The sequence below is a fragment of the Syngnathus acus genome, chromosome 2 (assembly GCF_901709675.1).
Source record: "Syngnathus acus chromosome 2, fSynAcu1.2, whole genome shotgun sequence".
Taxonomy (NCBI): domain Eukaryota; kingdom Metazoa; phylum Chordata; class Actinopteri; order Syngnathiformes; family Syngnathidae; genus Syngnathus; species Syngnathus acus.
Window position 1 is genome coordinate 15,499,876 of NC_051088.1, and position 17,735 is coordinate 15,517,610.

The following is a 17,735-nucleotide window of genomic DNA, read 5'->3' on the forward strand; positions in this document are numbered from 1 at the left end:
GCTTTTGTGGCCGCCATCATATGAGTTTCTCTACTTGGGTCTTGGATGGTCTCAGGTCTGGAAAGCAGAGCAGCAAAGACCTCAACCGCAGCTTAAACGAGACGTTTTGTGAGCAGACGCCAAACTCCGAGACGTATTCGCCACCGCACTTCCGTTTTATTCTACCCTTCAACCTTGTGTTCTTATTCTGACGTTCTGTATTGGTAATCATTTCGTCACAACTTTCATGAGCCAAACCTCCCTTGAATTGACGTGGCGGCAGATGTGACCTTTCACCTCTGCCATTAAGGCTACTTGTTCTTCATGTGCTCCTGAATAAATGCCTGCAGAAAACTTTTGCTGTCTTCAGTTATACAAAGACTGAAGGGGAAAGGAAGAAACACACTTGAGTGTTTATGTTTGTATGTTTGTTATGTAACAGCAACAGACCACCTTGTGGTCGGGGCGGGCGAGCGGGAAACAACGGAATTTACCTTTAATGAGCAGTTACAGTACGCCTTCCAACTTCCTGTTGGACGGACGGCGGGACGGCTGGATGGAGATGCAAAATCATAACCCTCAAACAAAACTAAAAAACATGTTTAGTTTGGTCAAATCATTGAGTGCCAGGAGCAAACACATTTCTCCTTTGCGTGCATGTAAATATGTCAGTGAGTCATAAGGAGACACAGTAAAAAATATTTTCATTTTATTTTAGAAAAGGGTGCTGCTCGCACAAACACACCGGACAGTCATTTCGGTCTACGATTGGACCGATAGAAAACATGATACAAAACACAAGACAATCTTCGGCAAAGCAGCTTGTTTGTTTCTTGTCCAACATGTAGACATCCAGACCAAGCATGTCCACCTCCGGTCCTCAAGGGCTGCTGTCCTGCCTCCCTCGTCTGACACGTGATTAAAATGATCAGCAAGCTCTGAAGGAGCCTGATAACGATGATCCTGATCATTTCAATCAGACGGCAGGGAAAAGAGGCAAGACAAGCGGCCCTTCAGGACCGAGTTTGGACACTCCTGATCTATAGACAAACAAACCCACAAGGAAAGTCAATATAGGGTGACTAGATATAGCTGTGCAATAAACTTTCAAGTATGCTTTGTTTGGAGTTTTAGGTAGCACAAATTTGACCGTAAAGTTTTTTTTTTTTGATAAAGTCTTTACCATTTATTAAGCCTTGACGAATCCTTGTGCCTGAAAGATTTATTCACCAACTATTCAAGTTCAATGTGATCATTTCAAAGGTGAACTTCAGACTAAGTGGGAACATAATTAAGTTTCAATATGCTAAAAAGATTCTAATGTGATAGACACACACAAAAAAAGTTCGTTTTTCCATCTTGAGAAAAGTGGGTCAGAATTGTGGGTCTTTTTTGCTAAATTACCATTAAAATATAGAAATATATAAAACAGACATGTTTGAAATGTTATTAGTAAGAGCGACACCAGGTTATCGTTTAAAAAAAAAATGGAAATGTATCGCCAGGCTACTCTTCATCTATGACTGCTGTAAACATGCAGGGTGCATGGCTGCACTGTACAGGCGGGTGACCAGACCGAGACAAGAGGAACAAGTTCACTGATCCAGGTTGAAACGCGTAAGTTGTTTCCAGGGCCCCGAGCTGCTTCATGTCCACAAGCTAACAGAGCAACCAAGGCACTGAGGAGGCGCACGTCGGCCTAAAGAACAAACCCGGGAAAACAGAAGGTTTCTGGAAAGAGGACAAATTCGCTACATCTCTTGCAGAGCGCGAGCAGCATCAGAGAAATCGATTGACAGTGGAAGCAACAAGGACATGACATCACAGCAGCAAAAAATATTTAGGGCCTGATTTACTAAAGGTTTGCACTGGCAAGAATGTTAAATTGCCCTGTTGTTCATTTTGCAGATTCTGGAAGGCAGCTCCTTGTGTCTGGCTCAGTCCAGCACTCTGGAGTAATGGCAGTGACCTCTACCATTTTCCATAGGATGGGGGAGATGCATCCAATTGCCTTGCACATAGAGTAAGTTGAATCATGCAAAAATAAAAAAAATCTGTTAAGCAATGTTTGTTTGCCTTTTACGAACACGTCCAACTCAATCACTTCAAATTTGATTGTGGGATTGCGGCGCTCGCAAATTTTCCAGTTACATAAAGTGCAAAACCCTCTTTTAATTATAGTCACCACTTTTATACTCGTTGCCAACACGGCTCAATCTGTTAGAGTGAATGAACAAAATAACACAATTTAGTGCCCGCTAGATGTGATCTTAGTGAATCAGGCCCTTGAAGTGAAGCAAGAAAGGGAAGGAGAAAATCTAATAAGTTGAAAAAACAAATGAAACCGGCCAACAACAACCGAAAGATCAGACACGGCCGTGAATAGGGCCAATATTCAAAAGTTGCCTTGCCAAAAAAAAAAAAAAAAGAAACTCTCATCACCACCCAGTCCAATCAGGAATTACGCCCGCGCAAGTCAGCACTTTGACAGTCGCAAGCAAAGGCAGCTGACTTTGTAGAAAGACGGTAGTTAACCTAACCAATGTTCGTCTACTTCAGGGAGCGATTTGAACACTCAAGATTGCCAGTAAATGAATCAGGTTCATGGCGACTGGTACATGGGGGCCACCCTGAAGAAACAATGATTGAGTAAAGTAATGAGGAAAAACTGAAGTATAAAATGAACAATGAACAGAATGACTTTAGTACCCTTTAAGCTTGCAACCCGTTATGTGGTCGAGCTGCCTCGTCGTTCCAGGTATCTGCTCCATGGGGAAAAATAAATAAAAAATACAAAACAAAATAATGATGTTGAAGAATGCCATAAAAGTTACAGATTTACATTAAACACCAAATTGAATCAAAGTTCATTTGGAATTAGTAGTATTTCATTCTTAAATTAGTAAATAACGACTTTGAATTCCATTAGTAGCTTTTAATAGTGGAATCACTCACACTTGTGTCTGCCGCACAAAGTCTGCAAAATGTTGATCCCTGGCGCACAGCTCGATGAGCTTTAGACGCTCCTGGATCTCCTGCCGGAGGTCAACAGTCAGTGATTACAAGTCCACAAAATGAACCAAAATGGCGGAATTTTTACTGCAAAGCTCAAGTGACACAGTTCATGTGCCTTTCCTGACCATGAACACTTCTTATTTGCACCTAGGGTTCAATTGTGAACACTTGAAGATCAAAAATAGACAATAGTACCCTTTTTACTAATAGCATACACTTACATCTTTGGTGAGCGTCATGTTCTGGTAGATATGTCGGACCTCCTCGCTACTGAGCTCGTTAGACGTGGTCGTGGGGCTGCTGTACTGGGGACGCTCGTCGTCATAGCGACGGTAATATTGGGTCGTGACCGGGTCGCTCTCAAACATGGGGTTGAATTTAGTGGCACGTTCCAGAGATGGCACGCTGTCACCTCGTCTGCGACACAGAAAATTCGTCACCTTGGCAACGAATGAACAAAGATACAAGTGAACACAGAGTGACCACCGTACTGACCTCAGTGGATCCTCCATGTCGTCCGTGTCATACTGCTCACGCAGAGTCCTGGCCAAGAAGAAGATGATTCCGGCCGCGACCGCAAGGAAACCCGCGACTGAAGCAATGGCAATGCCGACCACCAGTGGCTCAGAGACGTATTCTTCACAGTGTTCGCCACGGTACCACCAGTTCTCTCCTACACGACACCTGCGGGTGGTAATTCACAATGTCATCTCCTTAACTTAGCTTTATGTTACAGGTGGCTTTTTCTGGCTCGAACGCATGCTGCCACAATTACCGGCTTAGGAGCGCAGAGCGCAGGCCACTGAGCTAAAAGTCTCGTTTGACAACTAAGTAGTCAGCAATCGACATTGCGGCGTAGTATCATGTAATTTTCAAAATGCGCCCGACCTTCATTTTCGACGATTAATGGGCTTAATTTTCTATCACCGTCCTTTATGAGTGCTAATTGCCTGCATGTATTCCAACGAATTCGGTATGCTTTCGCCATAAAAACCGTGTAACTCTCCTCTGCTGCAATGAAGGGAATGAGAGCTTTGATAGGGCCAGGAGTCAAGTCAGCTGTGTTCACACCCACAACGGCGCAATTAAGTCAGACCTCAGCCCTAATATCCAGTCTTTTTATTATCATGGTAAAGATGCTCAATTTTGATGGAATTAATTTATCAGTCCGTTTATCCTTGTGTGTTGTTTTGGTCTTAATAATGTGAATCATAAGCTCTTCCTTTCAAACATTAAATGTATGGATACAACGCTAAAAATGTACTTTCACATTTGACCTCTAACTGTGGGCTTATTGATAAAGTCTATACAGTCGCACAATGGAAATAAAACACTGGTTTCGCCCATATTTCATGCAAGTAGTCTGACCTGCAGATGGCGCCGTTGCCAGCAATGATGTCACATTTGCCATCATTGAGGCAGAAGTCTTCCTGCACGTCACAGATGCTCTGACAAGGCAGACCGTCCACGCTCACATATCCAGCGTCACAAACGCACTCAGCCTCGCCGGACCACCGATTGACCATACACTGTGAGAAGGCATTACATGCCTGGAACTTACAGGGGTCCGCTTTGTCACCTAAACAGGACGACAGAAGGAGGCTCATTTTTATTAACTACTTCCATCTATCAAGTTGAACTCCTGTCACTCCTTCTTTGAAAAAATTAATAGGCTGCCCGATGACAATGCATTTGGCGCAAATCAATCTTGGAAACGATGACATCAAATAATTATTTGAAATAAGAACATGGATGGGGAATTTCTTGCTCCTCCAGATCTCTTTACAATTCTTGTTAATGCTCCCTGGCTCACCTTCCTTCATGTAGCTGATGCGTTTCCCACATTTATAGTTTCCCGAGATCTCAATCAAGTAAGATTTAAGTGGCTTAACTCTGTCGTTTTGCGTGAATCAACGGAGGTCAAAAAAGTAATGAGACTATTTTAAGAGTGTAAGGAGAAGACATTACAGATTTTTTCCCCCCAAAAGTACAGCAGAGTAAGAGAAAAAGTCATCAGAAAAACAAAATACCAGTAATAGCAAAATTGACTTAAAGACAATAAAGTATCCCCTAAAATATCTTTTTAACAGGTTGGGAGCTGAAATGAAGACAACAGAGTGAACTGTGCAGACGCAGGTCACAAAGATGGCGACTGACCAGTGTGGCTCTATTCCGCTCACGTTCGTCCTAGACAGATTAATTCGGCCGCATGCAACTTGCCTGCAGCGCTTGCGTGTCAAGAGTCTTTGCAGACTGGAGTCCTCAATAATAACATTAGTTTTTCCAATTGAATTAGATCAGCGTTAGCTCAGCGTGTTAACAGCAGATAGGGTTAAATTAGCAAGTGGTTGCTTCTCGTAAGCGCCATACTTTTTCAGTCATCAGGCAGTAGGCAGGGAACACCCTGAACTGGTTGCTAGCCAATCGCAGGGCTCACAGAGACGAACAACCATCCACACTCACACCTAGGGACAATTTGGAGGGCTCAATCTGCCTACCAAGCATGTTTTTGGGATGTGGGAGGAAACCGGAGTGCCCGGAGACAACCCACGCAGGCACGGGGAGAACATGTAAACTCCGCACAGGAAGGTCAAAGCCAAAATCAAACCCAGCACCCCTGCAATGTGAGGCAGACGTGCTAACCAGTGCATCACCATGCCGCCACCATTAATGACCTATTTAAATAAAATGCAAAGATGAACATTTTCTGCCACATTTCTGGCTTCTATTTAAGAACAACCATCTGCTATCAACTGTCACCAGTTGCTATCAGCAGCATTTTTACTGCACATTCCAACAAGTTCCAACAAGACGCTCTCTGTCTTACCTGATTCAACATCCAGTGAGTACTTATCAATGGCCAGGTTCATGGTCTGGTAGGCAGTGTTAGCAAAGTCCTCAAGGATGAGGAAAACATTATTGGCATCACCTCTCGAAACGGGTTTGCCAAATCTCATGCGGCTATTGACCACAATACTGCCATTTCTGAAGTTGAGGATCTCTAAATTCTGGAAATTGTTTAGGTTGGACTGCAAGTGTGGAACTAGCTGAAATAAACACAAAGTCAAACATAAAATGTTATTCTTGTGTCAGGTTTTCGCTCCATATTGAATCAGTTCTTACCAGTTGCAGGAACCGTTGCTCCAAGGCTTTGTATTCAGAGGAGCTCTTGTTGAAAAGGTCCATAGAGAATGCCATGTTGGTCACCCTGAGTCTGAAAAACACCGTCAGGGCTTGGATCGGCCTGGTCGGCAATGCAATAGCATCTAGCTCTGAGCCCTGTGCCCCGCTGGAGTAGCCGCTGCTGTCACCATCTGTTACCATGTTGCCATACTGGAACACGTCAAGGGTGACATCCATGTCTGTCACACCAGAGTGCTTGATAGTCTGGATTTCGGTCGCTTCTGTACTGTCGCTGTTTTCCAGAAGCATTGGAGTTACCGTTTGGAGGACTTCCAAATTTGTTCCTAAATCCTCATCTGGTTTTTTTACGTTGACTTCTGATGACACCGTGCTGAATAGACCATGATCTTCATGATTGGAGTGCTCAGGATTATGAGAGTCGTCGTCTTCAGGCGCCGAATCTGACACGCGAGTGAAAGGTGAATCCTTCTCAGGAGAAAGAGCAATAGGGTTAGGGTCTGAACTAACAGGAGTTGAAGTGGTAACAGGAGCGGTGGTTGTAGTCATTGTGACAGCTAAAATTTCATCTACAACCAGGTCTTCATCGAGTGGAATGACAGCTGTTGTTTGCTGCGTTAAGAGGCTAAGTTGGTCCTCTAACACTTCAACCTTATCATGATGGGTTTCTGGAAGTGGCAAACTGGGTTCTTCAGGTAGGTTTTCCTCAAGAGGAGATTGAGAAGGTATGGCCTCAAAGTGTGATTCTTCGCCTATAACTGTCATACCTTCTTCAACCGATGCCCCTTGTGTGGTCTTGAGAAAAGCTTTTGTGGATTCGCTTGTCACTGCCACTTCTGGGTGTTCATCTGCCGAGGTCTGCAGCTGAGGTGCGCCCATAAATGCCACCGAATTGTGTTGATCCTGCGTCATCCGAGAATCTTCATAGAGGCCAGATGCTTCCACTGTTTGTACCGACAACTCAACTGTCAAGGTGCCTATTGGTGAAAATACGGGTGGATCAGCGGTAGAGAACGGTGGGTTTGTGCTAATATGAGGTGGAAATAAAACATGATCCAACAATGGGTTTTCTATGTCTGGCATAGAGGCCTCTGATGTAGGAAGTGTGTAAGTGTGTAACAGTGTAGAAGGGGTAGGCTTGAAACCCATGACGCCATCCTGATTGGTTAGTGACTGACCAAAAGCTTCAATTGCTTTCTGGATTCCATCATCCTCTTCCAGATCCGGTGGTGGCAGGGACTCTAGATGACTTTCACCATAAAAGCTTACTTCTACAGACTGAAGAAATTCATCCTGCCCGTCTCCCGAGAAACCAGAGCCAGATTCAAAATCCATTGTGACCTCAAGACCTTTCTGAGGAGGTGAAGCATTGGAAGCTTTATGATCCTCTTGGACGGGTTGGTTTTCAGCACCAGGAGCATTGCTCACAAGAAAACCCTCCTTTTCAATATTTTCATCAGCTGTCAATCACAGAAACGCACGACGGGAACATTAAACACGTCTAACAATGCATCGAGATGAATTAGTCTCGATATTAGTATGATCAAAGAAGATAACATGGGAGAATATAAACAAGTCCGTGAACATGTTTGAATTGAATCCTTTACTTGAACTCACCTGCTATCCTCTCTGGGATCGGTAAAAATGTTGTACTCTCATCAACTGTGAAAACGTCATTTTCGCTCACAGCTTTACTCTTTACATTTTTCCACGTGGGGTCAAATAGGAACTCATCCTTTTTCAGATAAATGTCACTGTTCTCCATAACTTGAGTCGGTTCATCGGGTGGTCTCTCTGCAGCAAGGACGTTATCCTGTCCAGGTGATTATCACATATTAATCAGAAGGATGAAAGATGGATGTTTGTGTATTTGTTAGTAGTCACCATGTTGTCATAGATGTCAGCTGGTCGACTCGTCGGTTTTCCTGGAGGAAACAGATTCTCATCTGTAGGACACAGATGACAAATTTCAACAATTTGTGATTCTGAAGTTGATTAATGTGAGTGTCAACTCTGCATTCTTAAGAGATGAAATCTAGATATGTATCCAGTCACCGTTCTCTGTCCCCAGACTACTGTTGGTCAGGAAGTTGTCTTTGCGTAGAGCTTCCGTAATGTAGTTGCGTAAATCTGTGATAGTGTAAACCACAGTTGGCTCCTCGGCAGCAGCAGGGTAGTTCTTCTCCACCAGGTTGTTCTGTAGCGTGATGAAATCCATCGTAGCATCAGAGATGCCATCACTATTTGCTGCCAAAGTGATGGCATAGTGGACGTGGACCACCAGACCCCTAAAAAGACAAAAATCAAACAAAAGCAAATCATTTTCCCACCGTTACCTAATTGCTTATTGCATATGCAGTCATTTTAACTCTTAAAGGTTGCAGACTTACCGTTCCAGGTCCTTTTGAGGTCTGACAACAGAAAAAAAACACAGAAAAACTGGGAAAAAAGTTCTCAACACAAGTCTGTTGGCAATAATTTCAGCATTACAAATCTGCACCTGAATTCGATGACAAAGACATTCTTGAAGCCTGGCAGTTTCTCAAAGGCATCTCTAACCTGGAAATGAAAGACAGTGAGCAAAGATCGTTTTGATTACTTGATTATGGAGATTTTGAAGAAAAACTGCTGAACCACTAAACATGAACACAAAGACTTTCGAGACCTTTCAATTCTTTAACTCAAAGCTCAACTTGGTTGTGAACGAGCATACCCTGCGGGTAAAGTGTCGAACTAGTTGCTGGTAGCGGACACTACTCGGGTCCCTCAAAGCACCGTTATAGGATTCTTCTCTCAGTGTAATGCTCAGCTCCACCATCTGGTCCTTCAGAGGCCTCGAGAAGGTGTTGTCAATTTCATTATGAAGCTGAATGTGCAAGACCATAGAAAAGGTTTAGTGGGGTTGAAAATAATTCAGCTCTGAGATGTGGGTGACTCACCGAGTTCTGCTGGTCCTCAAACGGGAGACCTAGCAAGTTGTCATCGGCCTTCAGAGGGCTTTCTGTGGAATCTGGGAAGTTGCCATTGTTGTATTCCACAATATATGTTGTGGTGGCTACCATGTAACTGCTCGGTGTGACCTCAACCTTAGCATCACTCTCCAAAGTGGCTTCAACAACAGCTTGATGGAGAGGTGCCTCTGTATGTATTCCTTCTCCTGTAGAGATGAGCTGGACATTGTCAGCAGGAACCTCTGCAAGATGTGTCTGGATACTTTCTAAATCCTCAGAGGATGGGCCAAGATCTTTACCCAGAAGCGCTTCCTCAATCGCAGGAAATATTTCTGTGATATCAACTTCAAGTGTAGAACTCTGCGTGGTCATTTCAGATGGAAGGTCCACCTCAGGGTCTTCCTGAAGTTCTTTCATAATTTCTTGCAGCTCGGACTCAGTACCTGGCAGTAACTCCTCTGAACTCTCCACAAAGATAACTGGTCTTGGATCGTCAACAGACTCAGGATGTGACTCACCCATGTCCGTTTGAATTGGAGGAGTTTCAGGTTCAGAACCTTTAGTTGTGGACTCAGCCGTTTCCTCACCAGCTTCAGGGGTCTTCTTGGCCGATGTTGTGTCAAGGTGGATACTGTGTGTATCTGGTACTTCAGGTCCAGGATCATTTCCTATGGATTGGTCAGTTACCTCCCCGAGCTTCATATCATGTGACAGTGGTGCTTCTTCCACAGTTTCTGCGAGAATCTCTGACTCTGCAGCTCGAATTGGTGCTTCAGCTAGATTTTCATCTGTTTCTTCAATGGGTTCTTCTCCCCGTGCCACATCATCTAATTTAATAGTTTCTTCTGTCGCCACCGTTGGCTCTTCCTCATTTGTGGCACTATCGTCAACATCAAATGGATCGTTCATAGAACTTATTTTCTCCTTTTCCAATGTTGTTTCTTCAGCCAGGGTGACTGATTGAACTGTATCTGTAAAAGCCTCCTCGGTCAAAGTGATGACCCCTGTATGACTATCCTCTTGTGGGACCTGGGCAGTCGGCTTAGAGATTAGCGTTACAATAGCATCAGGAGAAACCTTAGTGGTCTTGTCAGCGTGACTTCCGACGTTAGAGCCGCAGTCTAGCGACTCATCTGCCGCAACAACAACAACAGTGTCGTAGGTCAACTCCTCAGGAGTCTTTGTTAATTCTCTTTCAAGGACTTCCTCAAGTGTAGAGGGTGAGGGTGTCCAAGTTGTGGCCTCGTGACCAGAGGTTTCTTCGATGACAACATCCAAGGAAAAAAAAACAACCAAGAGACACAATTTTTTTAACAAACACATCAATAAAAAGACAAATCATATGGAACAAAGTCTAGATAAATTTGTTTGGTTCTTCATGCACAAACATAACTGTTGTCATGCTGCAGTTTGCGCCTGACAGCAATCTTCGGAGCATTTGAACTTCAGACTGCCTCGAAACCGTTTTTTTTACCAAACCCAGACTGCACAGGTCATGAAGGTCCTGTGGTTGTGATGACCCTGGTACTCGTCCAGCACTAAGCTCGAGAAGCCTTCAGCTGCATGTCCGCCATTGACCAGGCTGTGGCCTGTAAATAGGCTTAATGAGCTATTCCAGGCACAGGGTGCATGTGTTCGGGCACCCACCGCTCGCTGCTGCTTGTGGGGTGTAAGCTGAATGACGACAACTGCTCACAACCAATTTCAAATCTGCGTGCACTTTTACACAACACTGTCTCCACATCTCTCTGTTATTGGTGGAGTTGCAGTTTTTGACCACATTGTCACTGGTGACCTTGGAAGACCTCAGGTGAATTTTGACAACCTTTAAAGTTGGGTAATTGTTGAATACCACTGCAAATGGAGGCATGGTGAGACAGTTGTTTTAAATTTGATTCCTTTCCGTGATTTTCAGTTGACAAAATATTTTACATCTTGATTCTCCCTCTCTGCAATTTTTTTGTAAATCTAATTTGAAATTTGTATTGCTATGCAGTTGGAGCCCATCAATAGCTCTTGCCTCTTCCACTGTTCTCCCTTATTGACTTCCTCACTCCAATTTAATGGAAGAGTGATAAAACAGGGAAATGTTTGGTGGTGACACCCCTGCCGTCAGGTTAATTATCTTGTATATATTGTTTCTTATCTGTCCAAGCTTCTCAAGAACAAAAATGCCAAATAAATGTAGGACTTTCTACAAAAGAATCATCGATTTGAGGACTTTTACTCAGGAATTAGAACGTATCATAGACTGAGAAAGCACTACTTAAAGTTCTTATCTTGGCATTAAGGTCTTCAAATCAGTTTAAATCCCACTTGTAAGATCGCTTACGCGTTTAACATTTTTCAACACAACGTCTACGTTGTCCATCCTCGTTCATCTACGGTGGATGGTGCATTGCTAAGTGCAGTGAAAAGACCTTTATGTATAAAGAAACAATCACTTTCCACTCCAAATTTAAAGTGTGCCTCAAAGCAAAACAACCTACAATTTCCTGTTACCCAATTTAGACAAAACTATCAGAAGCCTTTTTTCTTCGGGAAACCTTTTTTTAATTTATTGTCTTTAGTTGATGCTTCAAAACTAGTGCATGCTTGTGACCTCTAGTGTGGATTATTGTCACTCTTTCTTAGCAGGCTGCTCCATCAAGTCGCTAAATACTCTCCAGCTGGTCCTAAATGGTGTGGCACGAATACTGACCAACAAGGAATAGAGGTCATATTTTCACAGTACTACTTGCTTCACTACACTGGATCCCTCTACAATTTAGAATTCAACTTCAAATTTATTATATCATAAAGTAAAAATGGTCAGAACTTGTGGTGCCTTATGAATCTACAAGAGCAGCGGTTCTCAGACTTTCTAGGTCTTGAGACCAATTAGTGCCACTCTTCTGCAGACAGAGGAATGCGGCCACTCAAAATACAGTATTTCACGATTGGCCGCGTCTCGGCACTGGTTTTGCGGTGCAGTTGTATGACGTGACGACGTCAGAAATTGTGACCAATCAGAATACGCACAGTTGACATCGCAAGTTGTTATAAAATCGTCCAACTAGTAGGGGCGAGTGGTTAATTTTTTGTGATGTTCAGGTCCTCGTCAGATTCTGAAGCATCAACTAGCGTGCAGTGGCCCAGATTGAATTGTGTGCTCTCCAACATGCTATGCAGATTTGGAACTTTCCAATCTAATTATCCATGACCTATTAAATAGTAAGTAATTTAACCTACAGTAATTGATTCAATTAAATATTTATCTATTGTCGCAAGCAAGAAATGCTGCACACATGCAGGGTTGTCAGATTTACAGTCGGCTATGTACCGTATACGTCACAATCATATCAGAGCTTTTGATAAGCCCAAAGCTAAGGTAGGGAGAAGTAATTGGTTTAGTATGTCTGTTTTATTGGGTCATCCCCATATGTTACATTTAATGATACAACAAAAATTAGGAAATTATATTGTCAACCCCCACGGAGCCCAGTTTGAGAACCACTACACTCCCAAAGTTCACATTTACACGATTCCCCAAATCAATGACAGTAGAACCGGATGTAGAAGTTTCACTTATAAGGCTTCCATTCAGTGGAACCATTTTTAATCGTTTTTTTTCTGGGATCATTTTAAAAGCAGAGGTTTCTATTCCTCTTCCTTCTCAGGGCTGACTCAGGTTTGTCCTGGGTCAACCCTTAAATAAGCTTCCATAGGTCTAGACTGCTGGGAAATCTTCTATGATGCAGGGAGCCTGTCTCTCTCACTGCAGCTGTTTGCATTCAAATTGTCTGCCTAAATGTATGCCCTTCATTTGAGTTACTCAACATCAGAGTTACAGTACAGTGATCATTATTTGCACTGTTCTCTCTTCCATCATTTCATTAAATATTTGGTTTTATTATTGTTTTTCTTTACTAATTTGTTTTGCACCGTGTCCTTGAGTGCCCAGAAAGGCTGCTATAAATAGATATATTATCTTTAGCATGATTATTATAATTATTGACAATCTTAGAAATAGTAGCAATGAACATTATTAGGAATTATAAACATTTGGTGTCACTTTACCTGGCTGGGCACTGGTCAAATGTCCTCCAACCGGAATCCCTGGCAAACTTTCAGAACTGCAAGACACAAACACAAATTGAACAGGAGAAAATCCTTTTTTTTTTCAATTTTGGTTTTAACATTCAATCTTTGTACACATCTATGTATGGCAGGCAACAAAGCACAGCAAAAGCATCACACAAATGTGCACGTGAAGCAATCAAATGCAACGGAAAGCGATTAAAAAAATAGCAGCCAGACATTTTCTGTCGTGGATACTGTATCTAAAATACTTAACAATTTTGCGGCCAAACTATTTGAATATTGAAAGTAGTTTTCTCTGCATCCCAACTACTTTAGTTGTAGCACCATAGCTTGTATTTGAGTTCTTCTGTCATCAGATACAGTAATGACGAAACAAACATTTAGAAAATTAAAAGCACTAAAAGGTACAGCCTGGCCTGCTGTATCTAATTGACTGATACATGGAGGCCTACCTGCACAGAGGTGGGCCTGAGCTGATGGGAACACTGCAGCAGGTGAGGGAAAAAAAAAGCACTTTTTATGCTGCTTGCAAACAGATAGTGTATGTTTGTCTTTGTTCACTTCTCATTAAAATACATACCATAAAGTCATTAAAAAAATTCGAATTATTTTAAGATATCTATTCTAAAAAAAAAAAAAAATCTCAATATTCTATCAGATGTTCTATTATAGTGCCGAATAACAATTAGAGTATAAATAATTTTTTCAAAGAAATAAAAACAGCATTACTGAACCCAATATGAAAACTGAGGTCAACAGTCGAAAACCATTCTGACTGACCATATAAGTGCGGTCGTTAATACAACTTAGATCACTTGGCAATCCAAACTTTTAAGAGTGGAGCGCTTTGTGAAAAATACATTTTGACCCAACAAACAACATCTTGTACTCATACACTCACTTGTGTCCAGCCATTTCCGCAATAACGGCTGTGTATTATTTTGACAGGGTGGTAAATTTACACTGATATGTGTCATTTCCTCAGTTATGTCCCACTAAAATTAATATTCACAAAAGTAGGCAAATCAAGCTGTCCAAATAAAATGGTATCACATTTGGTCTATTTTTCTGGATTGGAATATAAATAAACAAGACATGAGAATAATATTCAATCATGCATTGTAATTATCATCAGCACACCTCAAAAGCATCAAAATGTGCCCATCAATTGGCAAGAATGTGAAACTTGACTGACCTGCTTATGGGCGCCGCCATGCCAACCCTCTGAAAGAGACACCCAGGAAGCTCGTTAAACTTGTCGAGCTGAAACATGATTTGGGTCACACCATAATGAATACTCACGCTCTTAATGAGGCTGAGGTGCTCTTCCGATTGACTGAAGAACGTGCCAATCTCCTTGATGCTAATGGAGCCATCCATGCAGCGGCCCACCCAGTCCCGGTACTGGTCACGATCTGGCAGCTGGTCCCAGAATATCTTGAAGGCCTCCCAGACTGTCTCCTGGCACACTGGAAGACAACGGAAGCTCAAGACCAGGGGCCACCAACATGGGACCACATGAGTAGCCTGTGCTTCCTCGCAAGTGATGGGAAATTGTTATTTCCTTGGCACTTCGTAGTAAGAACTTGAAGATGTAAACACTGGTTTTTTAAATCATTGTTAGCAATTGTCGTGAAAAATCATTAGTATGATCATGTGCCTTCAAATAGATGAATAGGAATGACTAAAGGCAATTTTGACAAATTGGTTATTTCCAAAGTGTACGTCAAACTGGTATCTCTTCACATTTATCTGCGCCCAAGAATTAGCTCACAAGTTCAAAAATGTTAGTGCAGCTTCAGGAAATCAAACTTCTGTGTGACGTAGATTGGAAACGTAACCTAGTTTGTGTGACATCTGACCTCCCCGCCATTAGTTGCCTTTAAGGATGCCAGACATGCCTTCTAAGCTGGTTAGCGTGTTAAGTAAGACGTGAGCATCACGTATTGTGAGAATGCAAGTATAAAATGTCAAAATGGACATTGGTACAATGAGACAAACCTCTGAGATGAAAGTAGTTGAGATGGTTGGAGACAGCTTGGTCTAACGTCTCCTGACTGCAAAGTTTCACTCCGCTGGGAAACAGAAGGTTCCTTTTCCTGCGAGTCATGGATCCATGATGCCTTAACATAAGCTGCAGGTCTTCAGAAGAACCCTCCGTCTCATCACCTGAGAACAGGAAGGAGGCACGGGTTGACCGCAACAGCCGAGTGAGAAGCCTGCCACTGCCAAACTGACCTGTGTCCATGTCGACGCAGCCTGACAAGAGCAGCAGCCCTAACGTCCATAGCCACAACCCACGATGCATTCCCGCCATCTCGAACCCAACGGCGCAGCGCACGTCCTCAGCTCATGCGTAACGTCCCTCACACTTGTCCAGACGTCGTTTGGTGACGAGATGGAGGGAGGAAGCTTGCCTGGTGGCTTCGTCTCAGGTGAGCAGATGGACACTTTAATCCTATTTGTTAAGCTGTTGGGGTGGATGAGCGTTAGCGGGCAGACGTTATTTACTTGACCCGGCTTCCTCGATTTGTTTCTCGTGTCAAGCTAGCGGAGCTCCCGAGGCCGTCTTGTCTTTCTTTTAATTACAGTTGCAGTAGAAATATTAATAAATCGTTTCTTGATGTAGCGGTACTTATAAAGCTGCTGATACTTTAAAGTTTGTTCTTTTATAAATTCATTGTCATAAGCCCGATTTTTATCAGTTGTTATAAAGTTGCTGTTTCCGTGCTTTATCCTGTTATGTCAACATTTATTCTGTCATATATGCCTCATGTCGTACAATATATAAAGCTACAGAGTTTATATACTGACAACTGTGAGAAGTTGTCAGTGCGTCGAGCAGTCTTCCATATAGAACATCTAGTTTTCTCGAGTGCCCAGCCGGCCGGCCCTGCTTTCTGTTAACACTTGATAAAAACTTTTACTTTTCAACTTTTGTGTCATGTCTGGTTCTGGGTCCCTAAACTGCTCCACACATGACACAAGTACAATAGAAGTGGTTTTTTTGGGGGGGTGGATTTGTCAACAGCGGATTTTAAAAGTCTACAAACACTTGCTCAAATGACAACTTTTGCGATCCCAAAAAAGTTTCCAAAATGAATGTGGCCTATAACTTCTTTTTTGCTTTCTAGTAGAAGTCTGGAGGTTTATTTCTTAACACTGACTGGTATTTGTGTTTTATGTACTGTTCAAAATTCCCTTTGCCTTGATTAGTGAGGCCCCACCTTCTAGGAAAGAAGACGGTTCCAAATCAGAATGCTGCCACCAACACTGTTCACAGTAATATGGTCTTTTGGTGACAATAAGTGTTGTGTTAGCACCGAATGTTTATTTTAGAATCATGGCCACAATGTTTAACCTTGATTTCATTAGACTATATGTAATCCAGATTCATGATTTGGAGCAGTTTTCTTCAGCTGGACCTGAGGTCTTAGACAAGGTGGAGGGAATTTTGTACAATTGCAAATGGGAGTATCTCTAGGGTTTCGGATAGGAAGCAAAAAAATATATATACATTTTAACCTGATTATTCAGGTTAATCAGAGGCACTAAGCGGTGGCAAGTATGTATTTAATGAGTTTGAATTTAAATGGTTAATTCTGAAGACGGCCACATGCTAGTTCAGAGGCTGTGCACACAAAGATTAAAAAAAAAAAAAAAAGCTGTAGGACAGCTATGTCATTAAAAGATGGGTGGTTTTAATTTATTTTGGTCTAATTTTTTAATATTACAAAATTTGGTAATTGAATAAGAGAGTGAAAACTGTATACGCACTCCTTATGAGGATAACACTCAGGTAAAATATTTATCAAATTTAAAAAAGCTACATTCCCATAACAAAACAAGGGCTGCTAATAATTATGGCGGGTTTCCCCCACAGTCAAATGAGCATCAGGTTACATTCAAAGAGAACATGAATGCGATTCCAGCTCCAAACACCTCCACCACCCCTTCGTCAACAAGAGCGGACATCTTTTATTGGATAATGAGCTTAATAGACACCAGGGGACAACCTCAAGTCCTGCAGTACACTGGTCTAAGGATCACAGCACAAAATACTCCACGTCACCCCCACGACGCTTGTTTTAGTTTGAAGTCGTATGGATGCAGCCGATCAGGATCAGTATCTTAAGGACAAAGATTATTTTTGGAGTCTGGGATACAAATCCGTTAATCTTCCGTTCCCGTTGGGCAGATTAGCCAAGACTACGACGGGATGAGTACCATGCAGGATCCAGTTAGGACCAAAGAGGGCCAGACTGAAAATAAAATGGCGAATTGATTTTCTGGACATCAGACGTCATTAAGAGCAGCAGTAAAGAGTGAAACTCTTTGAAATAATGTGTTGAAAGACTGCATAACAGATCAACACAGGGAGAAATGAAAAATCTAACTGAAAATGTTGTTGGAAGTGAAAAAAGTTTGAGTGTAGTTATAAAAAAAGAAATGGACCTACTGCTGGTTGATCCTGCTGACAAGCTGTAAGCTGATTGATCGTCTGCAAGCTTTTGCACCTGACCTTTCACCCCATCTCACATACCAAGAACACGCTGCAGTTCCGAA

General features: G+C 42.4%; 1 protein-coding gene across 3 annotated transcripts; it reads right to left on the bottom strand.

Moving 5' to 3' along the window:
• Nucleotides 1–671: 671 nt before the first annotated feature.
• Nucleotides 672–17,724, bottom strand: LOC119135726 (interphotoreceptor matrix proteoglycan 2-like). Of its 3 annotated transcripts, XM_037273541.1 has the most exons (22): nt 17,629–17,724; nt 15,408–15,639; nt 15,171–15,338; nt 14,472–14,638; nt 14,365–14,393; nt 13,622–13,654; nt 13,146–13,201; nt 9,075–10,345; nt 8,849–9,001; nt 8,636–8,694; nt 8,526–8,546; nt 8,191–8,423; nt 8,020–8,081; nt 7,753–7,948; nt 6,118–7,595; nt 5,822–6,041; nt 4,363–4,573; nt 3,490–3,678; nt 3,216–3,411; nt 2,935–3,014; nt 2,689–2,741; nt 672–2,609 (listed from the first exon to the last, which is right to left on the bottom strand). In XM_037273541.1, exons 2-21 carry the CDS (start codon nt 15,484–15,486, stop codon nt 2,708–2,710), a joined length of 4,935 nt encoding a protein of 1,644 aa, XP_037129436.1. In that variant the 5' UTR covers nt 15,487–15,639; nt 17,629–17,724; the 3' UTR covers nt 672–2,609; nt 2,689–2,707. The 3 variants fall into 3 exon arrangements, with proteins under 3 accessions (XP_037129436.1, XP_037129456.1, XP_037129444.1); XM_037273561.1 differs by lacking the exon at nt 13,622–13,654; XM_037273549.1 differs by lacking the exons at nt 672–2,609; nt 2,689–2,741 and having other exon boundaries at nt 2,931–3,014.
• Nucleotides 17,725–17,735: the final 11 nt, after the last annotated feature.

What these genes read in the sequence shown, in the direction of transcription:
- LOC119135726 (XM_037273541.1), bottom strand. Translation starts at nt 15,486, where the DNA reads ATGGCGGGAATGCATCGTGGGTTGTGGCTATGGACGTTAGGGCTGCTG. An exon ending in TTGAGGACCAGCAGAACTCG is followed by an intron (nt 9,002 to 9,074) that starts GTGAGTCACCCA and finishes TTGCACATTCAG; the next exon opens with CTTCATAATGAAATTGACAA. An exon ending in GGCAACGGCGCCATCTGCAG is followed by an intron (nt 3,679 to 4,362) that starts GTCAGACTACTT and finishes TACCACCCGCAG; the next exon opens with GTGTCGTGTAGGAGAGAACT.